Raw genomic sequence first — 26,217 nt, forward strand, 5'->3', positions numbered from 1 at the left:
CCTCGCACAGGTAGTACAGATGTGCATGGGATTTGAAACTGGTCGGGATGGGATGTACTGAGGTAGGTGCAACGTGGAGGGCAAATATCGCGATGCGGGGAGCTTCTAGCACATGGAAACAATAAATTCAGAGTAACTTAGTACTTTTGCGTCTATATGACACCTGTGCGAATCTTGCAACCTCGCAGTCTTTATTGGTCCGACCTTTGCAGATTTGGCGGGGACGTCTATACATGAAACTAGAGAAAACACAGGGTAATTGCAATGACTGCTCGACGAGAAAGCAACAAGCGCAAGTCACGAGGATAAACAACCAGTGAGAGCTTCACCAACGATAACAAACATTTTGTACAATGTGTTGTATTGTTGGCCGTGATCTTGGCGCTGGACGATCAACCAGACGCGGGGGCAACCAAACCTCGTGTTCAGTACCGCTGCCATGCTATGGCCACAGGAGCAAGGGTGCGACTCTTTGTCGAGGGAAGGCGTTGCTCGGCGACCGGATTTGTGACCCGGGAACCGAGCAGCCCAAGATTACTGGTTCAGTCACTGAGGGAAACAAACATCATCCGAGTGAGCATAGTACATGTACTTAGAACCTGAAATTCTCAGTGAGAGATGCCGCGCACTAACTTTCACAGTTGAGTGCAGCGGTCCCCGACACCCGTATCCGCTTGAAAAGCTGGAGACACTATCAACAATATCTACTATAGTAATACCGGGTAGCACCCGGTGGCGGAAGCGCGTGCGGTGTCCATCCATTCGTCGATACGCAAGCAACGAAAAGGTTCCGCTGGCGGTGGGTGATATTTTGAAGTCAATGGTGCGTGTTGGTCGCGATGGCGGGTGACGAGTCGTGAGCTATGTCGTTGTTGGGCATAACGTTGGAGAGACTGGACGCTTCGAGTAGTGTAATAGCGCTCGAGGTGACATTGTTCGAATCGGTGACGGTTTGCGTACGGCTGTGCCGGATATCGGTGAATGCTATGAGATCACTCTGTGAATGCTGATAGAGTCGCAGTAGGGTTTTTGGCCGGTACTACATGATCCAGTGTATGCTTCCAAGAAAGCGGGCCAGCAGTTCGCAATTCGCGCCGTTAGGCACAGAGGTAACGGATATGGTACACCCACCACATGCAAGACCGAAGGAAAAGACCGAAGTGAAAAAAATCTTCGAGGAAGACAGGCAGATCTTTTAGAGCTGCCTGAAAGGCGGTATAGAAAACATAAGAATCAAATACATGTAGACGGCCGTTTAACAGTCAAAAGAAAGCGGACCAGCTATTTAATAATACACATGGATCTCTGACCTTCCATCGCGAATCAGCCACGATGGTGTTGCATTGTTTCACTAGAACGCGGGCACAACAGAAATCCGCCGGCACGTGAATGGGAAGAGCAATGCGGGTCCGTAGCTCCACAGCGAGCCATTGACGTAGTTTAGCCGTCAACTTTCCGGTGCTGGGTTCGCTTTAAACGTAAGGCCTGGCGCCCAGTGCAATTCAGCAGGTATGGGCCTTACTACAAGAGTTTGGCAGCTGGGGTTCAACACATTTGTCGCTGAAAGTCACCTTTCAGGGTGCAGAATATGCTAGATATGCTTCGGCCGACTCGTAGAATGGAATTGATCGGCTTCAAAGTGAATTTCCGTCTACAGAACAAAAGGTCGCAATTCGTTCGCATCCGTCGTGAACACATGATGACATGCATGCAGATCCTTGACCGTTCCGTACCTCCAAAGTCTACATGTATTATACCAGGTCACGTAGAATCTCTCAACTCAATCTGGACGAAGTACACTTCGTATTCCACCCCACCCCACAACGTTGCAACCTGTTTAAGCAGTGGAGCACATTCGTTTTTGATGCGTCCTCCAAAACGAAGTGAATGATATCAAGGCGCACCAAATCTGTCTGTGGGGGCACAAATTCCGACAATGCTGCGTTCAATTCCTGTTTGATACTGGTATTCAATCTGACAGTTACTACCGAGCTCCCCGGCAAAAGGAGCAAGGTGGAGCCAATAAAGACTGCTAGGTTACAAGATTACAGGTAGCACAGAGTTTCACCACGAGCCAAATGTACTGAATTATTCCGAGCTACACGAATAATAGCAGATCACGTGGCTTGCTCGGCCATCCTGCACAACATCACTTTCTGGCCGATCGTGTGCCGCAGGTTTGCTTCGTGGATTGGCTGCGGCACAGATGCCCCGGCAAATGTGCAACTGCAAGCAGCAATTTACCTCGCACAGGTAGTACAGATGTGCATGAATTTTGAAACTGGTCGGGATGGGACGTACTGAGGTAGATGCAACGTGGAGGGAAAATGTCGCGATGCGGGAAGCTTCTAGCGCATGGAAACAATAAATTCAGAGTAACTTAGTACTTTTGCATCTATATGGCACCTGTGCGAATCTTGCAACCTCGCAGTCTTTATTGGTCCGACCTTTGCAGATTTGGCGGGGACATCTGTGCTTGGGTTGCGAACGCATGGTGGCTTTTGAAGAATGGAAGATGGAGCCGTGTATGCAGTTCGCCACTGCAATAAATAATGTTGATTCTGAGCCATTCATGCAACCTGCATGCATCCTGCAAGACCGCTAAATGTAACTTCGATCAGTACAGCATCGCGGCAGCTAGAGCAAATCTTCTGCAGATCCGTACTATCTGTGCGAGGTAAATCGCTGCACGCAGTTCTCCCTTTGCTGGGGAACTCTGCATAAAATGTAGACGACGGCACGCCACCGTGGCGGTCACAACCATCAGGACAAAGGCTGTGTTTGAGGAACGAGACAACTCTGGTAGAGAAAAGGGTTAGCCACACGAATAAAAACCGATTGTACATGTGTTAATACTGTTCATGAACGCTTATCACAAGCAGCGTCTGCTGGTACAAAAATCAGGTTGTTAGCGGAGCATATGGCATAGGTAAGCACTAGGGTCATATCTTGTGAGCTGTTTGTACCTGGGTACGTATACTGGTACAATCTGCTGTCAGCTCGACGAATCCAAGCAATTACCTTATCTGAGTGCACGAGTACTGTGTAGATGCTGACTAGGTATTATTATGATCTTAGGCGGGCGGACACTCGCGCGTTGGCTCTTGCCTGCGGACTTACAGCTGTGGGCCCGTCCCTCTCTCGCTGCGCTCTGGGAGGAGCAGCTGTGCGGTCTGCTCCACACCGGCCTCTAAGTCCTCGACTCGGCCCGGGGGCGGTGTCAGAGAAAAGAAAGAACTCCGCCATGTTCACTTGCTTAGACATCCCAGCCTAATCGGTGGTGTTGACAATCAGTGAATGCGCAGAGTGAGGCTCTCCCTCGCCCAAAGGCCAACTAAGCTTGCATATATAGTTAGGCTTTCATGAAAAGGGAGTGGGTTGGTTTTGTGCATCGATTGGATATTAATACACCCGGGTACTTATCCACTAGGATAAGGTAATTATTTGATATATTCAACGTGCAGCGAGCGGCTCACCGTGCAAGTTATTCATTGTCATGCGCTGCCCATGCAACACATGTTTGGTGTCCCATCGCTACGTAGCATCGGCCAGCGATTTGTTTCGTTTCGCAGGGTTCTTGCTGCTCCGTCCGGCATCGGTAAAACTTCTCGGTTTGGTCGTGATCCCTTCAAAGGTTTACTCCATTGTTTGGTGACTGACACAGGAGGCCGCTGTTACTTGCTCTCACTTTGAAATCCGTTCTTCAGCACTCGGGTACCAACGTGTGTAGAGCTTCACCATGCGTGTCCACTACGCCGTGCTATTGTCTGCTGCCCTCCTCGCAAGTGCCGAAGCTGTTACGGCGACGAGCGTCTCCACGACTAGCGGTCGTTCTCTCTCAACCGACCCGAGGGACACCCCAGTCCAGCGATTTCTGAGGAAACACGAAGCGGTGAAGACGGACGAAAGCGCTGAAGACGAAGAGAGGGGATTCAGTACCGGTATCGCCTTCCTTGACAACATCATTCACAACGCTGGCACACTTTGGGATGATATTGCGCAGAGCCACCAGCTCGACTCTATGCTGAGCGCAAGGACAAACTCTAACGATGCCTATAAATTACTAAATGTCGACAAGGTGACAGACAACCTATTGCAAAGCAAAGAGTGGAAAGCGTGGTCTACGTACGTGGCAATGCTCGACAAAAGCAATGCAGATGAAGCAATGGTGACGTCAATGGTGTTTCAACTCAAACCAGACATGTTGTCGAAGGTGCTGGCAGAAGCGGCGAAGAACCCGAGCACGAAGGACATTGCTACGAGGTTGGAGAGTGCGCAAGTCAAGTGGTGGGTGAGCTTATCCGGCACCCCAGATGATATTTTCAAGACGCTGAAGCTCAATATAGCGAGGAGCGATATTTTTGAAAGTCCGGAGCTTGCTACCTTTACCAAGTATCTTGACGCTTTCAACAAGAAACCGCGCAACGAGCAAACAACTCTGTTCGAAGTCTTAAAGAATAGCTATGGAGATGAAGCTCTGATGAAGTTACTCGTTTCGGCACAAAATGCCAAGAGTGAGGAGGCGACGAAAATGATGGATGACATACTGGCTGGCTGGCTGGACTTCACCAAGTCGCCTTACAGTCTCTTCAAGTCGCTGAACTTGGACAAGGCAGGAGATGATCTCCTCAGCAGCCCTATCTTGAGCACCTGGGTCAAGTACATGAACCAATTCAACGAGAAGCTCCCTACGAAGAAGACAACGATGATCGAGACGTTCATGAAGAGCTACAATGACGAAACACTGACCAAAATGCTCAATGCGGCGAAGAAGGTCCCGGCCACAGAGCAGCTCGCCACCAACTTGGAGAAAGCGAAGTCTGCACTGTTCAACAAGTGGATGGTGGAAGGGATAACCCCGGACTATCTCTTCAAGAACGTGATGAAGCTGGATCCAGCGACCATGGCCAGCAGTCCGAACACGAACATTTGGCGCTCGTACTACATCGCATATGACAAGGCGTACCCTGGCAAGCTGTTCTCGTTTAACCCTTAGAATGAAGAAGCTGCTTCTTCATGTTGTTCGTTATTGAATTTTCCGAGTGCAATAGCTAGTTTAGTATGATGCGCGTGCACATCAGACTCATCGGTCATTTGAATGAGCTTCCAGTTTAAAATGTGTGGGGCCCACAATGTTCGTTCACTGTCCGAAGTGTTACTATCAACGTCTTGGAAAAGATAGTTTAAAGCCGAGTCTTGTTCTGGATGTCTCCCCATTATTGCGTCGACTGTGTCGCGCATCACTATCCCTTGGCATTCTTCGATTTACGCGCCTGCGATGCAGGAATAAATCGCGGTTGCACCGCTTAGTCATGGAGGCTGATGTTCGTCAGCAGCAGAGGGAGAAGTCCTCCTCCGTTTGACGGATCTGGTACAGTTGTTCGTCTGGCGCGAAAGGTTGCTTGGTAGATTCGGTTCGCCTGGTCGATTTTGCCGACATTGATTAGGTTCGACGAGAAACCTACCTTCGTCGATGGGGTGTCGTACGTGTAGGTATGCGTTTTCTGGGTCGTGCCCCCGGCTGCAACTCCTCCACATAATGTCTCCCACTTTTGAGGTTTAGCAGCCAAATTCTCTGTTCTCAGTCTTGTTTGAGCAAGCTTCGTCGACATTTACTGATGCGAACAAGCCAGTAGACTGACCCAGTTAGCGCTAGCTGTTGACTGTGCGTATCCAGGCAACAACATGTGGGTCTTTCATTTCACGCAAAATTGCGCGAATTCGGATTCCCCTTTTATATATTTTCATATATTTTGTCCAGCTATTGACACGTGAACTACAAACTGCAAAACAGCCCACGCCTTGTGAACTTCAGCAGCGTAAATACGTCGTTTGGAGGTTTCCCATCCTTTAGACAGCAATTCATTTGCTTACAGGAGCGGTTGCTGACCATTGACAACCAGAATAAAGTCAATCTGTCAAAGCAAAGACCAGTTCGTAGCCGAACTCTTGTCCGTCGCAGTGGTACTACAAAAACCAACGACCCTGCTCAACGGAATCACTTTCTTCAGGTATTCACATTCCTTATGCGGAGCTTTTAAAAATGAAATCCAATGCAGTTGCTAGAATACTAGTAGTAGTAGTAGTATCATATTGGAGTCGAATAGTACTGCTGTTTCACAGGCACCACCATCTAACGCATGCTTAACGGTTTAATCAATGTTCCCCTACACTGCGTTGGCTTTCTTAATGTATCGCTGGATCATTTCATCAGCGGCAACAACACCACTGAGCAAATTGGAAAGTTTTGCTGGACTTCCTTCGCACGCAGCCACTTGTTCAGCAGTGCGTTCTGCAAGTCTGTGGCCAGCTTTTCTGTACTCGAAGCTTTCTTCGCCGCATCGAACATCTCCAACAGGGATCGATAGTTGCAGGTGACGCTCAAACTATCGAACATAGTCGTTTTCTTGCCGTGATACCGCTGGTTAAAGTCACCCAGATACTTGGTCCAAGTTTCAAAACGAGGATCAGCAACAACGTTTCCATCTGCCTTGGAAAAATGTAGAATCCATTTGAAAGTAAGATATGCCGGCTGGTGCTCATTGACGAGCCAACGCTTCAATTGTTTCGCCTGCACCATTTCAGCGACTTTCACAGTGTTTGGATTTCGCAGCCCCTTGTTAATCATCGCTTCAACACCAAACTCCGTATAGGCCTTACGCAGTGCAAAGTACCAATCCGTTTTCTTCGCTGGGTTCTCTCGGTCGAACTTCTTCACGTAGTCGAGCCAAATCTTGAACAGCGGATTGCCGAGAACATTATCCCTCCGTCGCCGAGTCCAAGCAGATTGAAGACTTCATCGGGAGATTTCTTGATCGTGAGATAACTCTGGACTTTCTCCGTCTGCAATTTGCTGGCAGTGCTTTTAAGATGCGGGGATTTCTTCGCCTCCTCGAGGATTTTGATCAATGGTTTGGCGTTGTTGTGGGTCGTCAAAGTCTTGAACAAGTTTGCTTCCTTCCCCGGATTTTTATTGTTGAAGGCGTTCAGGTACGAGCTCCACGTCTTATACAGCGGATTGCCGAAGAAGTTATCTGGTGCTTTGTCAAGTTTCAGCAGCGTGAAGACGTCGTCCGATGATTTACCACTGGCTAGCCAGACTTGCTTCTGTTGGTTCTCCAACTTTGTCGCCACTGCCTTCGTACTGTCAAGTGTCTTTCCGAAAGCAATAATCTTTGCCAAAGGTCATCCTCGAACCTGTTCGTTAAAACATGAAACAGAGTTGTTTCCTTCGCTGAGTATTGTGGATTGAAAACATCCAGGTACTTGGCCCACGTGCTGAAAAGCGGACTCGCCATCAGATTATCCTCTACGTTGCCAAGTCCCATCTGAACGAAAGCACTGTCCGGCGATTTCCCACTCTTCAGCCATCCCTGAAGCTGCTGAGCCTCCAACTTGGTGGCGATGCTCTTTGTTTCGTCCGGCTTCTTGGCGGCATCAAGCATCTTGAACAGTATATCATCACGGTAGTAAGTCGTCAATGTTGGGATCGTCGGTAGAATTTTTTGCGGGTCGTCTGCTCACTTGGGTCTGGCTGGCTCTTTACCAAATGGTTGGTGCTGTCAGACAACGCATGCCTACAGGCGCGATAGCGCCCTTCCAACGGAGTTGAGCGGGTGCGAGCGCGCGAAGACGCAGTAAACCCGCGCGGGGTGCCCGCGAAGCAGGGTCGCGCGGTATTTGCGGAGGCGGGCCCAGCGCCGAGCTCCTCAGCGAGACGAGCATTTGACTCGCCAGGAGGTTCTATCTATATATCCCGAGCGAAGCGCGGCTGGTCACGCTTATCAACATTTGTCAAAAGACCGATTCTGATTACGCTTGAAGGGGCGTTGTATTGGTTGAGCCAGCCAGACCCAAATGAGATCATACCCGCAGACGACCCGCAAAAAAGTTTATCGGATCGTCGATGTTACCTTCTCCGGACTCAGTGCGTTGAGGTCGTCCACGTACGTGGTCCATGAGGTAAACTTCGGATTTGTGAGAATGAATTTTCCTGCCCTTTGGAGATTGAACAGACGAAAGACGTCGCCGGGGACTTTCCGACGGTAGCCCAGTGCTGGATCTGCTCGGCTTGCAGCCGGGTCGCGAGAGTTTCTTGTCTTGAGACCCACTTCGCAGATTCAAGCAACTTATACAGTGCTTCGTCGCCGTATTGAGTTGTCAGCGTGAGATCGCCGACGTCGCTTTGGCTGGGTACTTGGCATTCAAATCATCCACGTACTTGATCCACACGGCGAACTGCGGGTCATAAAACAGCAGACCCCCGGACTTGGTGCTAAGCTACATGCGCGAGAAAACGGTATCCGCATTTTTGCCGTTACTGAGCCATTTCTAGAGCTTTTCGGTAGTGATTGTAGACGAGGAGAATAACGTTTTGGCTTTCTCGATAGCGGAAACGGAGAGTCCCGTTCTCTCTTCGACTTCATCGCCCTTACCTCGAAATGAGAATTTATGCGAACTGGAAAAATCACCAAGGCTTGGTTCAGCATAAGGCGTTGCACTGACATTGAGACTTGGAAGCACGGAGGATATAACCAACGACATCAGCAAGTAGAGGAGCATCCTTCGACTGGAGGAGTGGAGGTCAAGTTTGCAAATGAAAGAGTCAGCTAAGTTGCAAGGGTCAAGAACCGAACGGTGGATTATTCGCGAGCATGGGTGGTAATCTTACCATCCAGTACTGGTTTCATGCGGAAAGCTGGCAGTAGTGCGTGCTTAAACATCCCCGCCTATCCAGCGGGCACTGGCAATCAGTGAATGCACAGAGTAAGGTTAGACTAACCGTTTTATGAAACTGAGTGGGCTGCAGTTGTGCTTGGACCTGAAACACGGTCGGTGTCACGCAATACGTGGCGGCGCTCACGCATATGTAGCTAGAGCACTATAGAAAACACATAAACATCAAATAGAAGGCCACTTAACCACTATATGTAGTTAGAGCCACGCGATACATGATGGAGCTCACGCATTCGTTGATTGCTCCAGCGAGCCCATCACATGTTGGTATCGCGAACTGTATAGCCCAAGAACTATGTTTGTTCCATCCTTTTTTGGCGGTAAGTGCCCTTCTGTTTGATGTTTACGCGTTTTTCTATAGAAGATGTTTACCCTCTCAGGTCGCTTTCTGTAACCCCCTGCGCATAACGAGTATAGTACTAATAGTTTACTTAAGTATCACCCGAAGACTTCCACTTGCTCTGCAAACGGCAAAGCAGGCACAGGTTAAGTTATTACCGATAAAATACATGCAGCCCCCGTTAGAATCCGCAATTCAACCAGTGCACGGACAACGCTCTTGACAAATTCTTTGGGTCAAGCCAATACGGTCATCTATCGCAGCAGCGAAACTCCTGGCCAAGTCGAAGACCTCAACAGTATACCATTTTCCAAGCGACAGCACTCCCAGCCCGACCCAGACCTACCATGACAACAGCGTCGGTCATCTCACAAGAGGCAAAGCCACAGCACAATCCCGACAGACGGACCCTCCTGGAAGACAGATGGAGATGCACTTTCAGGATAGAAAACAACGCAACATCGTAGTGCCTGCAGTACTATAATACTACATGTAGGCTTACTGTGCGATTGCACTTCACCCAGAGCAATTTTGACGGCCGTGGGAAGCTATCTCACTTATCAAAATTCTGTCTGGTGCAGAATGCGTCTGGGTTACGTTGGGTTGTTTGCTGTCGCACTCCTGGCCAGTACCGATACGGCCTCAGCGCAACAGAGCTCGGAGATTATTCACCCAGACTCCCAGACTCTGGCACGTTCACTCATCGAGAACCACGACCAACTCACCGCCATTGGATCCCTGCGCTCCTACGAATACGACGACGGTGAAGAGAGAGTGAACCTTCCAAGCTCCGTTATTGAAAAGGCCAAAGCGTTGGTTTCGACAGCCACCACGAAGAAACTCCAGACCTGGCTGAAAAACGGGAAGTCTGTCGACGACGTCTTTATTCGCCTGAAACTTACCAAGGCTGGAGATAAACTACTAGACAACCCGCAGTTCACGACGTGGCTCACGTACGTGGACGATTTCACCGCCAAGAATCCTGGCAAGACAACGTCGGCGATCGCTAAACTTACGACTTACTACGGTGACGAAGCGGTCATAAAGATTCTCGACGCTGCGAAGAAGGTCGTGGAGACGAGTGGAGTGGCCACCAAGTTGGAGGCTGCGCAAATGCAGACCTGGCTGGCGGCTGGAAACAGCGCTGACGATGTTTTCACACTCTTGAAACTGAACAAGGCGGGGGACGACATCCTCAGCAACCCGGCCTTCGCATCTTGGAATACGTACCTGAAGACTTTCAACACGGCCCATCCTGATCAAAAGACAAGTGCCTTCGCGAAACTGACGTCGCAATACGGCGAGGTGGGTGTGTCGCGGGTAGTTGAAGCTGCATTGAAGGTCAAGAGTTCCTCCGCCATCGCGAAAACAGTGCAAGCCGAGCAGTTCGAGCGCTGGATGGCCGGCGGAAAAACTACAGATGGTGTTTTCACGTTTTTGGCACTCGACAAAGCTGGAGACAAGCTTCTCGGGAGCCCTCTTTTGAACACTTTCACCAAGTATATGAACATTTACAACAAGCGGAACCCCGACCAGGAAATCACTTTGATAGGGACGCTAACGACTCATTACGGAAATGTTGGTCTATCCAAGCTACTCGCGGCGGGAAGAAATGTCGCGAGTACGTCGAACCTCGCCACAAGCTTGGATGCTGCGCAGTACAAACTCTGGATGAGCCAACGGAAAAACCCAGACGACATCTTCATGATGTTAGGTCTGGAGAAGGCTGGGGATAACCTTCTGTCGAGTCCGCTCTTTACCACGTTTACCAAGTTCACGGACGCCTATCACGCCAAGAACCTTGGCATCAAGATGACTACGAATTGGATCGTGAGGGCCCACTATACGGACTTTGATGTCGCTAAAATGATCCTTGCAGCGGAGAAGCTGCCAAGTGCGCAAAGTGCTGGAAAACGTATGGAGGGTGTACTGTTCAAAGACTGGATGCAGTCTCCGGATGACGCCTTCAAGTCGCTCAAACTAGATCAAGTAGAACCCTCAATGCTCTTCGAAAGCCCAATGTTCGCGTATTGGATGAAGTTCATGGATGATTTCCACAAGTCTTTCCCTGGAAAGAATATCCCTCGGACCGTATTGGCGACTACGTACAAGGACGAAGAGCTGGTAAAGGTGGTTGAAATGGCACAGATGAACCCGAATACGAAGGATTTTGCAAACAAGTTCGAGACTGAGGTGCTAAAGCAGTTCATATTCGCAGAAAAGCAGCCGATCAATGTTGCCAAGCTCCTACACGTGAACGAAAAGACGGATGCGAACTGGAAACTTTGGAAGAAGTACATGCAGGACTACAACAAGTACCACCTGGGAGGGATCACGACCTAAGCCGCCCACAGAGTTGCGGAAGACCCCACCAAGCAGTAGATGGAGTCAAATGTAAAGCGCTTATTTTTCGCTGTCTCTTCTTGAAAAACTATGAGCTCTCCGTTAATATATACTGGTATATGACAACATGGTTAGCCTCAGACTACACGTCCATGACATATCGAAAACAGCATTAACGTGGCCACTCGTACACGTTCTGTAAACTAGGTCATATGCGTCTTACCCAATACATGTACGATTTTGTTTGAGCTTGCCACTACAAGCTGGAAATGCAACTGCAGCGGTACATGTAGTTTGTGTAGTTATCGCGTGAGTTCTACCATAATGTAGGGGCAAATTTATACTACTAGGTAGCAAAACGAGTAGTCGGGCAGTAAGGGGCCGAAAATATGTACCCATTGCACTCTAAACAGTATTCAAGAACATGGTGAGAATTTCACATTTAATGAACTCAAGGACACCCTCGGGGGTCGGTTCCGGAAACTGGTTAAGCACGGAAAATATGCACTGGCCTTCGACAGGATCGCCTCCCGATATGCCTTAACGGTGCTACAACTAACTCGGGGGAGGGGTTAAGAGGTCCTCTATTTGTGTTTAGCTAAGAAACTATAGAGTCCTGGTATCGCTGGAGGCTTTGCAATCCTTTCTGTGGCTCATTGTTGCTGCTAGTTTCCAACAGGTCGTCTTGGATGCGGATCCGAAGTGTTAATGGCGATGTTTCACGCTGCCAAAGCTGGATGAAACAAGCGCTTTTGATACTTGGATTCTGTACATCAATATCATCAATATCATCAACATCAAGATCCTGAATCCCTCCGTGGCGTATTCAGTCCTGTTCACTTCGACGTTCGTCCATTCAGGAGGGGTGCAACGTCGAAAATTTCAAACTGTTCTGGATGAAGTTTATTGCCATCTACTGTACATGTAGTACAAGCAGAAAAGATGATGCCCTCAAAACCAGATTCCCCTACCATGCACTTTGATCCCGACCACGCGAGGAAACACCATCAGCTACAGACGTACTGTACTGACCGCCATCATTCATCTATTGATTCAAGAAGCTCCATTTATAACGACTTGCCAAAGTTATTCCCTCAAACGAAGTCCCCAGAAGTTTGGAAACCTGTGCTGGGGGTGTCTTCAAGGACAGCCATTTCAGGATGAGATCATCCTGTAACTCTCGAACAGTGCTGTTTCTTCTCGTTTGTCTCGACGCAACGAGCTTCTGCACCAACGCTTTCTCACCAAGAATCTTCCACAACGCCTCAAATGAACTCGTCTGTCCACCGCTGAAATCATCGACAAACTTGGTCCACACGGCGAAATTCGGGTTCTCGAAGAGGTTGCCAGTCGTGTCGTCAAGGCGCAGAACCTGGCTGTATACGTCGTCGACGTTCAGGCCCATATCCTTCCAGACGTCCCTCTGTTGACCCTGCAGTCGCGTCGCCATAGCCTTGGTGTCGTCAACTTTCGTGGCTGCTTCAAGCATCCTCGCCACTGGTATATCGCCATAACTTCTGGCCAACGTCTCGACCATAGTCGTCGACTTTCCGGGGTTCCACGTGTTGAAATCGACCAGATACTTATTGAACGTGAGAAATAGCGGGTTCGTCAGGATGTCATCTAGTCCGGTGTTGAGGTTCAACCTCCTGAAAACATCGTCGACAGATAGTCCGGCCTCTTTCCAACTCTTCAGCTGCTGAGCTTGCAAACTCTCTGCGAGTCGCTTGGTGCTCGGAGATCGTGCCGCGACTTCAAGCATTTTTGCTAGACTAGCATCGCCGAACTGTTTCGTCAAAGTCGGAATCATCGACATCGCCTTGTCCGGGTCCTTCTGCTTCATGTTGAAATCGTCCACGTACTTGACCCAAGCGAGGAATTTCGGGCTCTCGAAGAGTTTGTCTCCTGTCTTGGCGAGGTTCAGCTTTGTGAAAACGTCATCGGTGCTCTTTTCTTTCTTCAGATACGCAGCGAGTTGTTGCTTGAGTAGCAATTTCTTAGCCTTGTCCACTCCAGGAAGCGACTTCAGAGCACTTGTGATTCCTCTCTCCTCCACGTCTTCATGCACTGTTTTGTCGGCTCTAAGCAGTCTTTTGTACTGGTTCACAGTGAGCGAACGAGGCACCCCGTCGGTAATCGTTGCCTTCGCGTTTATCACCGCTGAATCAGCACCAACATTTGCGAAGAACGCACCAACGAGAAGAAGCACTGTGAAATGGAAACGCATATCGTAGTGTTGGTAGCCGTACTTGAGGCGGAAAACCGGGCGAAATGCGAAATGAGAGAATCCATGAAGAGCTGGAAAAGCCTTTGGTCAACCTAGGATGGGAGAATGCCGTTTTCTGTGTGTTCAATCCCAAGATTGATCTTGGACACGGCTCATGGTACTACTCAGCTTATGTGCAGTAGCGCATTGATGCATGCAGACCTTCAGTAAGCCGACACCCAGTCTTTAGGCCAGTACAACCCGACTCGTCTTATACAAAACCTCTTCGACAGGGAGAGTCTAACTGTCGAGTTAATCGGTCAAGTACAGCAGTAGTACCCGTTCCCATGGGCACCTTTATATTATGATTTCCCGATATATTCGATCAGCCGGGACTTGTATCTGTGTCATTGAAACCGTTCAATCGTTAATTCCTCTGAAATCACGTCCTGTGCATAACGAGGGGAAGCATTGTATTAGATAACCACGCCAGTACTCTTAGCAATACGGATGGTGATCCATGCCATCAGTTACACCATCCAGTTGTGGAATACGCGTGAGCTGAATTGTGTGAATACGGTAGTAGATCGTTGTCAGGTGTTGAAATGCTAGAAGGAGGAGAATAAGCTCATCAGCATGAACAACTGGAGTTGGCCGCCCCACAGAGCAGTGTCCCCAATTGGCACTATCCCAACTTGTCGATGACACACGCTGGGCGAATATCGTTTGCGTTCGCTGTGGGGTTCCTTTCGTCAGTAATCATGCAGTTACTGTCTATGTGCTATTGGATAGGCAACATATCATCATCATACAGTAAGCATTGGAACCTTGCAATGGGGATAATCCAAGCTTCCCACGAGCTGAGGGTAACATTTGGCTGCTCGCCTCATATCACAAGCACCATATCTACATACCCTCAATTAAGTACGATAGCAACTACTCAACGTTATGATGACGCTGGATTGGTCAATAATCTGGATTTTCGAGCCGACATTACAAGCGGTGCAAACATCCATAGGCCCTGTTGCAAGCTCCACTATACCGTGCATGTACTGAGAAAACAAACATGACCATCTTCAGGACGAGTCGTTCACGGACGTGTCTACCGTACGAGGCGTGGCAGTTTTTATCCAATTATAGGGCTGAGCGACGAGCACACGACTCGAGCTCCCTTCTTCAATCCGATAAGCCTGAGGAGCAACCGACAACTCAACGAGCGCGTTTGCTGCTCATGTTCGCTCTGCTTCCCGAGGAGGGGTGGGGTGGGGGTGGGGTACTGTCAGTTCGTGGGAGCTTGGGATAATCAGCTCACAAAATACATTTATGTATGTCCAATCCAGATCATCCCTACCCCTCACTACGATGAAGTGCGCCAAGATCGATTTCAGCTTTGAAGACTTATACGAGACGTATCCCTGCTATCATTTGCGGGCGGCAGGTGCATCACCTATATAGCAATGACATCTGCAGTAAAGCAGATCTATCAAAACGGTACGTTGGAAGAAAAACAAAACTTGGCTGAACTACGGCATCGAGTGGGCAGACGTCGCTAAGCTCCAGGTCACAGATGAACTCAAACGCAAAGAAGCCTTGTCCAAGTTAACAATGCGCAACCGAGAAAAGAAGAGCGTTTGGAACGTAGAGAAACTCTTCCAGCACATTGACGTTTGTCGATCGCGAAACTTGCGAGGTGTTTCTGCTCCACGAAGACCTTGTCGCTACTGAACAAAATCCAAACTGTTTATTTATCTTGCTTCGTTACATGCCTAGCCAGACATCTCCCTCGGTGATCCTACCGCCAATCTACCGCCAAAGAGTCGGATCGTCGGGTTCTTTTGATGAATACGCACGGTATCCAGGCAGATCACGAGGGTTTGGTTGAGCTCTTGTACATGTACAACATTTTAAGAACCTGTTGTATTCAACTGGGTCGTTCGTTGTGAGCTTACTAGAGCGCGCACAACGGCAGCTCGTGCTGCGCCATAATCTTGTTGAGATTGAGCGGATGGAGTCGAGCAAACGAGGTTTGTGGTGAGTCGATGTTAGCACTGAGTTTAGTACAAATAGTCGCGATATGTAGTCTTAGTACTAAACCATCGCCGCGCAATTATAATAGTAGTGCTAAACTACCACCAGAAAGATGCGACACGCATAGTTAGTCTTAGTACTCACGGGGCAAAATCTCCACTATTATCAATCCCTGCTGACGTCACTTCGTTCGGGAAAGCTCAGCACTTATATTGGTGTCCTCTATAATCGAATTCAGAGGTATAACTGCCTTATTGCCGCTACCACCTGTAATAAAATAATTATAGTATTATATTGAAGGAATTACTGGTTATTGGTAAAGCAAGGTTCCCGTAAAACATGAAATTAACTCCGTAATAAGTATACTGGCTTTTTACTACAGAAAATGGGTTCCTTCGAGCCCAGATCGAATTTCAGACTCCTGTGTAGGCTACCATCTCTTCCCACAGTCATGCCAACTCATTCATTTTCGTAATTAACAAATACAATGTCCACTTCGCGCAGATTGTCCGTGCGAAATGAAGTAGAAGGGTCATTCTCAGTGGGAACTTCCTTACCCAGAACGCCATTCAAAGCCTACAAATATGATTGTACTACTTATTATTCGCGTCGCCAGTAATACAGTAGGGTATTATGTTTTACTAAAAAACAAAAATCGATTTTACTGGGAGAGGAAGCAACGCAGTGCTGATAGCACAGCGCAAACATGACTATTTGTCGGGGTAGACGGATGCCCAGATCCTTACCGATATATCCGTGTTTAGGTGTCACAGAAGGCACACAGCACCTTGCGCTTGATGAAGTGCTAGGAGTATACAAACTCCAAGTGAACGGCAATACACTAGTTCCCGGTCTTGGGGAACGGTTGACTTGAACAACGTAGACTGATATATTTATAGTTAGCTACCTAAAAATCGTCCTGCAATACAGGCCTCGGAAAAAATAATATCAAAACCGTAATTACTGTATTGTCCCACTACAATAATTGCTTATTGGCTGTACACAAAGTCAATAAAATATGATATTGTCCCAATAATACCAATACAATACCGGTTCTGTAGCATTTTGGGCTAGATACCACAACGACTGACGGGCAGGCGGAGACAGCAATTGCAGATAGCACGTCACCGCGCAGCACTCCAAGTCCGTACTTCATTCAATTCCCATTTCGACAAGATGGCCCCCAACCGAGAGATCTGCGCATTCTTCTTTGAAGACAACGGGCAAGGTGGCTTTCGGTGCCAGCTCTGTGGAGCCCCTCGTAAGCAGCAATCTGGATCTGGCTACAGCAACTTGATGTCGCATCTCATCTCCACCCACCCCGACTTCGAGACGACCTGTAGCGGGGCTACACAGTCGGTTCACCTCCTACCTTAGTGCAACATGCACTAAGGCATACATTCAGGTGACCACCACAGGGTGGTCCACATTCATAGCAAAAGGCATATGACTGGTAGAAAGTAACACCTTTCTACCAATGAGAGTCATTCAATAGATAGGGGTTCTGCCAGCCATCCAATGGCAGAACCTCTCATTAGAAATATCAGTTTTAGGAGGAAACCCCATTTACAATCAATACAGTTCTCATTTACCACCAAAGCTTCCGTTTGGTTCATTTATCTAGGTTTAAGTATACTTGTGGATACAAGTATACTGAACTTAAGTAAATTACTCCTACGCTTCCTCCTACACGTGCGCACACGTGTAAGCTTAAGTAGTGGGTCTAAGCAGACCCGTTACACCTGGTAGCACTTTGTAGTCCGTCCAACGACCGACTAACACGTTCGTATGGAATACGAACGCGGGGCTGAGAACCTGCCCTCGGACAGTAACATGTCCGTGGGTAGCCCAAACACGTCTGCAACGCATGTTGCGCGTGCAGACTGCCCCCACCTGTCGGAACCAGAGTGGGAGGCCCTCCAACGACTGTCAACAGTCATTGGGGAAGCGGCGGTAGCAACGATGTTGCGAACGCTATCACCGACGGAGCAACACGGTGTTGCTCTGGGTTTCATCGTGAAGGAACAGCGTGAAACCGCTGCTCGAACTTCGGTGTCGCCATCGGCCACACCGCGCGTGGAGTCATTGAAACTCCACGTAAGCAGCTACGTTGGAAGAGAGGGCGAGCCTCTCCTCCGTTGGCTTGTCGAGGTCGACACTGCCATTACGGCTCGACGTATCGTCGACCCGTTGTCGAAGGTTGCGTTCGCCATGTCATGTCTTGGCGGACGAGCAAGGAGTTGGGCGTACGGACGCCGACTCACAGACCCTACGTGCTTTAGCACGTACGAGGATTTCAAGGAGGAGCTCAAACAAGCGTTTGAGCCCCCGCAGAACGAGTTCCGATCGAGGGCGGAGTTCCTCGATCTGCAACAGGGCAAGCATGACGTGCATGCTTACGCCCAAAGAGCACGGTACTTGGTCTCGAACATCGTGACCAACCCGATTGACGAGGCGACAAAGGTCGTCACGTTCATGAAGGGCCTTAGAGATGGGCCTGTGAAGACCTATCTCTTCCGAGAGTATCCAAATACTCTCGAGGCTGCAATTGCGCTTGCAATGCAAGAAGAGTTTAGCCTGCGGCAGGCTAAACTGCATGTGAACGCCCCACGGCTAATGCCACGACCGGTGGCAAGGCCGTCGGGAGGTCCCGAACCAATGGACCTCTCGAGTGCGACAGCTGCTGGTTCCCAGCAGCGTCGTGGATCAACGAATGTGCGTTGTTTCCGCTGCGGAAACATCGGTCACTATGCCCGCGAGTGCACAGCACCTGTGCACGCGGCGAGGAGCCGTCGTGGCGATACTGGGTATCGTCACGGGCAATAAAAAAACTAAAGGGACCAGCAGGCGCGGGGCGCCCTGCTGGTGATGCGATCGAGCGTGTCGACATCGGACACGCTGCAATGAAGATCGCTGCCCCCAGTGAGAGTCAATCTCACTGCAAGAAGCAAGATGACAAGCCGAACCTTGTCATCCTGAAGGTAAGCTCGAAGAGAGAGAAGTCTCTTCGTGCTCTAGTGGACTGTGGAGCGTCGAACAACTTTGTTCGACTGCAGAGCCTTCCAAGGCTTGACTTCGAGGAGGTGAAAACACCTCGAAGTCTATTGGAAGTGAGGCTAGCAACGGGTGTCGTTGTTAGAACCGAGAAGCGTATCGTACGCGTACGCTTCTCTTACCAAGAGAAGGAGTTCGTCGACGAGCTTATCGTCCTGGAACTGGACGATAAGTTCGATATGGTGTTGGGCATGCCGTGGCTTGCACGGCATGATCCGGTGATCGACTGGACGAAGCGCACGATCGTGCGCTTCGGGAGCAGCAGCAGCGCGACAGAGAGCGATGGCCCTGTCGGCGCAGCACATGCACCGCGTGGTGCATGCGGCCCTCCACTAGAGACAGCGCGGAATGCGGCTGTCTCCGGTCACCCCAAGCGAACGCCAACGACTGCGAGAGTCGTTGGGAGAAGATGTGAACCGAATCAGCAGGGCCTGGTTCAATCCGATTCGAGAGGGACTCGAAGCGTCCGGGGCGACGCGGTAGTGTCGACAGGTAATGTCGACACACAATTGGTCGAAAGACACTCCGCCGTTAGGCGTAGAGGTAAAGAAGACGCGTCGGCTCTGGGAGCCGACGCTGCAAGTAGTGCGGACGGTTGCAAACGTCCCGCACCGGAAATGCTTGCGAGCTCGCGTGCAGCCGGGCTGCACGACGAAGCGGTGCGCGATCAAGCCGGGCTTGAACGCGTGCGCCCGCGGGTAAAACCCGCCGGCGAATACAAGGAACAACTGTCCACGGCCGGGCCTGGACAAGAAGAAACTCGCGGAGCCGAGCTCCGCACGAGAAGTGAACGGCGCAAGCGATCAAAGCTGCGCAAGTCTCGGTCAGGGACCGAGACGCTACAAGCAGTGTCTGCCGGGCAGACACAGGAGTTGGAGACGACCGTCGAGACATTGAATGTCTTGACGCGTACGAGTATTGGTCTCCAATACAATAAGATGAGGCTGAATAATCCTCCGACGTTAGCGTCGGAGTTGATGTCGCTCCCAGTCACAAGCTGGAAGCGTTTCGCTCGCGACCTGCACGACGGACGCATCGAGCAGATCTGCATCCACTCGCACGTCGAGAGGGTGACGTGTGAAGCAGAAGAGCTGGACCAGCTCATCTCTGAGGGCGCGGACGCCCTCAGCGCGAAGTCGAAGAAGGAACGCTTCGACGAGCAAGGCTGGGACTCGCTCAAGGCGAGCCCCTTTTACAAGGTCTTGCGTGAGTACAAGGATGTACTCTCGGACGACATTCCTGCGGAGTTACCGCAGGATAAGGGTGTTCAACACGAGATTGATCTCGTGCCGGGAACGAAGTACTGCGTCACGCGACAGTGGCCACTGCCGCGTGAGCAAGTCAAGGCAATCGACGACTTCTTTGAAAGTCGTCGCAAGGCAGGACAAGTGCGGGAATCGAAGTCCCCGCACAGCGCGCCTACGTTCTGTGTGAAGAAACCACAGGGCGGGTGGCGCATCGTTCATGCTTATTACAAGCTGAACGATGCGGCGGTACCGGCGCAGACGCCGATACCTCGAAACGATGTGATCATCGATTCGATGACCTCGAGTACTATCTTCAGTACTCTGGATCTGAGAGACGGGTTCTATCAGATCCTCATGCGTGAGAGTGATATCCCTCTCACGGCGGTAAGCACTCCGAGCGGCATGCTCTGGGAGTGGCTCGTAATGCCGCAGGGGCTGAAGAACGCCCCAGCGACGTTCAACAGGTGCGTCACGCACTTGTTGCGCTCGGTGCGCGACTTCGCACCGAGCTATTTCGACGACGTGTTCATTCACAGCCGGGCTGTGAATGGGAAATCGGATGTGGAGATGCATACAGAGCATCTCCGCAAGTTGCTTGAGCTCATGCGAAAGCACAAGCTCTACGCGAACCTGAAGAAGTGTATCTTCGGGGCGACCGAGATACCCGTACTTGGGTGTCTCGTGGGGAAGAACGGCGTACGCCCTGACCCAGGAAAGGTCAGAGTGATCAATGAATGGCCTACGCCTTGAAACGTAAAGGAACTGCGGCAGTTCCTTGGACTCGCCACGTACTTGTGCAAGTACGTGAGCAACTACGCGGGCAAGATTCGCCCGCTGTCGCAGCTCTTAAAGAAAGAGGCTGCATGGGAATGGACTGCTGATTGTCAGCAGGCCTTCGAAGCAGTCAAGCAGGGCTTGACTGAGGCGCCGATCTTGGCGGTGGCCGACCACGATCGCCCATTCCACGTTGTGTGCGATGCATCCGATTTCGCGATCGGATGCGCACTGATGCAACTCGATCACGAAGGTCGTGATCGTGTGGTTTACTACCAATCGCGTCAGCTGAAGCCAGCTGCGCGCAATTACCCGGTACATGACAAGGAACTCCTTGCCATGAAGTATGCACTCGCAAAGTTTCGAGTGTATCTACTTGGGAGTAGACCATTCGTGGTCTACACCGACCACGCATCGTTGCGTACGGCGATCAAGTCGCCGCACATATCACAAAGAATGGCACGGTGGCTGTCATTCTTTGCTGAATACAACTTCCAGGTTGAGTACAAACCTGGAAGGTTGAATGTCGTGGCCGACGCGCTTTCGCGTCGACCAGATTATGCGGTGCAAGAGGCCGACGCCAACGCAGTTGGCGTCGTCAGGACGACTACACCCTCGTCGTCCTTGTTGGATGACGTGAAGGCCGCATACGCACATGATGCGGATGCGAAGCAATTGTTGGAGTACTTCTCCACACCTTCTGACAAGTCTCGTCAGAAGCTGGCCAAACACATTCGTGCTCGTGTACACCGTTATCGTGTACACAATGGTCTACTGCTTTACAGCGCAGTCGACGACAACGCAGATCGCATTGTCGTGCCGGATGATCATGAGCTGAAGCTCAAGATCACGTATGAGTACCACGATGCCCCGACATCGGGACATCCTGGCCGTGAGAAGACATATTTGCTTCTCACGCGTGACTTCTATTGGAGTCACCAGTACAAGTGGGTACGCAAGTACGTTCGTGCTTGCGAGGTATGCCAGCGCGTGAAGCCTGCGCCCAACTCGCAGGCTCCGCTTCAATCACTACCGACTCCGTCGGAGTGCTGGCAGTCCATTTCAATGGACTTTGTTTTTGGTCTTCCGCAAGACAACAAGCGGAGGACTGGTATTGTGGTCTTTGTTGACCGCTTCAGCAAGATGGTGCATCTTGCTGCAGTACCAGCCGAGGTGACAGCCAAACAGACGGCATGTCTGTTTGTCGACATGGTGTTTAGACACCATGGTATGCCACTCGACATCGTGTCGGATCGGGATCCGCGCTTTACAGCGCGATTCTGGCAAGAAGTGTTTACACTTCTTGGGACGCAGTTGTCCATGTCGACTGCGGATCACCCGCAGACCGACGGACAAACAGAGCGTGTCAACCGCGTGTTGGTTGACACCATGAAGAGCTACGCGCACTCGTTCCATCAATGGAGCGACTGCTTGCCGATGGCGGAGTTCGCCATCAACAACTCGGTGCATGTCTCGACAGGACACACACCGTTCTACGTGAATGCCATGAGGCACCCACGCGTACCGAGCGTACTCGGTGCGGTAGCTCCTTCCTTAAGTGGGGGAGGATATCCGGTTAATTCAAAACAACCGGATAAGCACGCTGATGCAAGTAATGTATCAGCTGTGACGACTCGCGCACGTACTGCGCGCAGTCATGGCGACGACAACACAGTGTCTACGACGGGCGTAGACACTTCAAACGACAACGAACAACACGCGCAGGCCGGGCCTGCTGCGAACAAGGAGCACGAACTGAACCAGGGGTTCAGCTCGGATGCAATGGACTTTGTCCAGCGCCGACAAGCCGTAATTCGGTTTGTCCAAGACGCAATAGCAGCTTCTGTCGATCGACAGAAGCTGAATGCCGATAACTCCGGCAGGGGAAACACAAATGAATTTAAAATTGGTTCATTAGTTCTGTTAGCTACGCAGAACCTAGCTAAACATGCAGTTTCCGATTTCGGAGCAAGCAAGCTTGCTCCGCGCTTCATTGGGCCATTCACCGTGTTGGCGAAACATGGCAACGCGTACACACTGGACATACCGTCCAGCATGCGCTTGCACCCAACGTTTTACGTTGGGCGACTGAAGCCGTACGTGCAGCACGAGTCACCTACGTCTGGTGACTCGCCAAAGCGCTCTCGAGCGCGGCGACGCGCTTCGAGACGCCAGAGAGCCTCGTCCCGACCTCGACCTTTACGTTCGAGGTCGTCTGCGCAACCTCCGCGAGCTGAGCCTTTAACAAGCTCAGCTCCTGACGCAGAGCAGCGAACTGCGACGCTTGGAGACGCTCAACAGCCTCCAAGCGAGACTCAAAGTTTGGTTGACCAAACCCGGGGCGTCTTCCCGCCCCCCCCCACCCCCGTTGCGAGACGCACGCGGGGCAACTCGCTGGATCGTCCAGCGAATTGTTGGTCATCGGAACCAGACCCGAGGTCCGGTTCATTTTCGTATTCGTTGGAGAGGATTTCCTCCCCAACACGATACGTGGGAATCACGGAATGTCCTGATGGAGGACATTCCGGAAATGGTGACGGCGTACGAAGGCCGCCACCGCCACCTCCGCCGAAGGGCGTAAAACTTGGGCGAGCGCTGTAGTCGCCTACAGCACTCGGATAAGTGCTGCGATTATCCGCAGCACTAGAAGACGCCTGCGCCTGAAAACTGGCGCGCAGGGTCTTGAGGTCGTCAGGTACACACATGGACGTGTACCCGTTGACGTCCCGCTCGGTGATGCGTACTGCTCCAGGGTAGCAGTACTCACAAGCAGTGTCATAAGGCACTGCGCAAGGAAGTCCAATACCGACTGCACCATGGTGCAGTCGTTCAAGTTTACCACGCTTCGAGAACTTCTCGTAGCGCTCCCGCGCCTGGCTAATCCGGTCGCGATAGCCAGCGGGGTTCTTGTTGAAGTTTTCAACAAAGGCACTCCAACTTTGACAAAGTGCCTGCCACTCGGGCACTTTGCTTCTGCGAGAAGTCTTCTTGCTCGCAAACCATCGGAGCTCATGGAAGAGCCCGATGTAGTAGTCGCGCCTTTGATTCGTTAACGGATCAAAGTGTACTCGCTTCGCGACGTCATCGTCAACGATGGCGTTGCACGAGTACAGCGCGTACAGATTCGGTGGCGCGGTCGCACCGAATCGGCTGCCGATCTCAGACTGAGACGGCATCCACGGCTCGCGCACTGGCTCAGTGTGCGAGGCCGCAACAACAGCGGATGGAGCAGAGTCATCTCCATCCCGCGGAGTCGTCAAGGCTCCAGCGGCAGCGAGCGGTGTTCCACTGCCGCTGCGCGAACGCTTCGAGCTCGAAGCGTTCGGGTCGTCCTCGCGTGGACGACGCAGACCCACATTGGGGTCAGTGTGGCCCGGAGACAAGATGTCCTTGTCTCCTTCGAGTTCCCCCTCCTCGACTTCGCTTCCGTAGTCGAGGGGAACTCCCTCTCCACCCGGAGAGTATATGCCCACTCCGGTTTCGACAGCAATGATCTTGCCTGTCTTGTTTCGGATGGCATGTTTCTCATGCCATCTCGAGTGGTATCCAGCAACAGAGAGGCGACTCTCTGTTGCCGCGCTTGTCGGCATCGCCGTCGAGGCGATGCCAGTAGCGGTCGTGGCTGAGGCAGCGGCCGTCGTCGCCTTGGAGGCGACGACAGCACTTGCTGTTGCCGAAGCGGCCGGCGTCTTGGACGAAGACGTCGTTGGCGTGCTCATTGGGAATGAGCACGTGTTCTCCCGAAGAAAATACGGATTGACGTGTCGAGACCGGCACGTCAAATCCTAACGGGGGGATGGTGTAGCGGGGCTACACAGTCGGTTCACCTCCTACCTTAGTGCAACATGCACTAAGGCATACATTCAGGTGACCACCACAGGGTGGTCCACATTCATAGCAAAAGGCATATGACTGGTAGAAAGTAACACCTTTCTACCAATGAGAGTCATTCAATAGATAGGGGTTCTGCCAGCCATCCAATGGCAGAACCTCTCATTAGAAATATCAGTTTTAGGAGGAAACCCCATTTACAATCAATACAGTTCTCATTTACCACCAAAGCTTCCGTTTGGTTCATTTATCTAGGTTTAAGTATACTTGTGGATACAAGTATACTGAACTTAAGTAAATTACTCCTACGCTTCCTCCTACACGTGCGCACACGTGTAAGCTTAAGTAGTGGGTCTAAGCAGACCCGTTACACGACCTACAATGACTCGAGGGCGTCAGATGTTCCCATCATCAGCTTCGGCTTCGTCTCCGAGGCAACACAGCAGGCTTCAATGGGTTGTCGAGAGAAACCAACCGATTTCGGAAGTGGACAACCCGCTTACGCGGTTGATGTCTTGCCTGGAGCCCATCTCGACCAAGACGTTAAAGTCCGCCATGCAGCGGTGCTCCAAGAAGGTCGGCGCGCTGATTGAGAAGGAGATGGGCAGGATGTTCGGCGTCATGTAGGATGGTTGGTCCCACTCTTCAGTGCACTACGTGGCGATCTATTGTGTGTACCACATGAACGGCAAGCGCCGCGAGCGACTACTGGCGCTGTCGCCCATCGAAGAGAGTAGTCAAGAAGCTGAAGTACATATTGATATGTTCATACGTGTGTTGGATCTGTACAACAAGAATATCTCGATGGTCGCCTTTCTGATTGGTGATAACTGTAGTACCAACCAGAGAATTGCTACGCTACTGGAGCTGCCCCTGGTCGGTTGCGCGAGTCACCGCTACAACTTGGCGGTAAACCGGTATCTGACTGCGTATGAGACCGAGCTTGCTGCCCTGAACCACCTCATGGTGCAACTGCGACATTGCAACCATTCGGCGGAGCTCGCGAACTTCACGGACCTGGTTCCTATCAAACGGAATATGACTCGCTGGTCCTCGACATTTGAGATGGTGCTGCGCTATAAGCGCATTAGAGATGTTATTCGACAGGTTGGTGCTGTTGAAGAGTATGTCCCTACCGGAACAACTCACAAAAAACTGATGAGCCTTCTCGAGCACCTCAAGGAGCTGGATAGTGTCTGCGAGACACTTCAAGACGAGAGCACAAGCATGACCGATTGACGCCTTTTGTTTGACAAGGTGGCCGATGACTACCCCGTCATGGTCAACCACTTGGGCCTGGGCGCAAAAATTGTGCACACGCCTGTTAATGAAGCTGCCTTGGTCAAGATCGGTAACGGTCGCAAGTTGAATGCCTCCGAAGCACGTTCTGTGCAGCGTTTCGTGGTGGAGCCGGAGGCCAGCGCCGGAAAAAGGAAGGAGCGTTCGGATGACAACTACGCCAGCGATATCCTCCAAGGAAGAAAGCAGCCTCGCAACGCTTGTGCGACATCAATCAGCTATGACCCTCTGACCAAAGTGGTCCCCCCGACGTCGAACACGGTTGAACGTTTGTTCTCACAGTGCAAGTTACTTTTGACCCCTCAACGGACGTGTATGCTACCTGCTAACTTCGAAATGCTGGCGTTCTTGCGCGCGAA

The 26,217-nt window shown here is 51.0% G+C and overlaps 3 protein-coding genes across 3 annotated transcripts; 2 read left to right on the forward strand and 1 right to left on the reverse strand.

The window, feature by feature from the left end:
• Positions 1-3,739: 3,739 nt before the first annotated feature.
• KRP23_12698 (RxLR effector protein PSR2) lies at positions 3,740-4,996 on the forward strand (the record flags this gene model as incomplete). Its single annotated transcript, XM_067895989.1, has 1 exon — positions 3,740-4,996. One exon carries the CDS (start codon positions 3,740-3,742, stop codon positions 4,994-4,996), a length of 1,257 nt encoding a protein of 418 aa, XP_067739606.1.
• A 4,662-nt stretch (positions 4,997-9,658) lies between these two features.
• KRP23_12699 (RxLR effector protein PSR2) lies at positions 9,659-11,419 on the forward strand (the record flags this gene model as incomplete). The annotated part of the gene is made up of 1 exon (XM_067895990.1): positions 9,659-11,419. The coding sequence occupies one exon, from the start codon at positions 9,659-9,661 to the stop codon at positions 11,417-11,419; it is 1,761 nt and encodes a 586-aa protein (XP_067739607.1).
• Positions 11,420-12,464: 1,045 nt separating this feature from the next.
• KRP23_12700 (RxLR effector protein PSR2) lies at positions 12,465-13,646 on the reverse strand (the record flags this gene model as incomplete). The annotated part of the gene is made up of 1 exon (XM_067895991.1): positions 12,465-13,646. One exon carries the CDS (start codon positions 13,644-13,646, stop codon positions 12,465-12,467), a length of 1,182 nt encoding a protein of 393 aa, XP_067739608.1.
• Positions 13,647-26,217: the final 12,571 nt, after the last annotated feature.

This window comes from Phytophthora ramorum, assembly GCF_020800215.1.
Source record: "Phytophthora ramorum isolate Pr-102 chromosome Unknown Phyram_PR-102_s0015, whole genome shotgun sequence".
Classification (NCBI taxonomy): Eukaryota; Oomycota; class Peronosporomycetes; order Peronosporales; family Peronosporaceae; genus Phytophthora; species Phytophthora ramorum.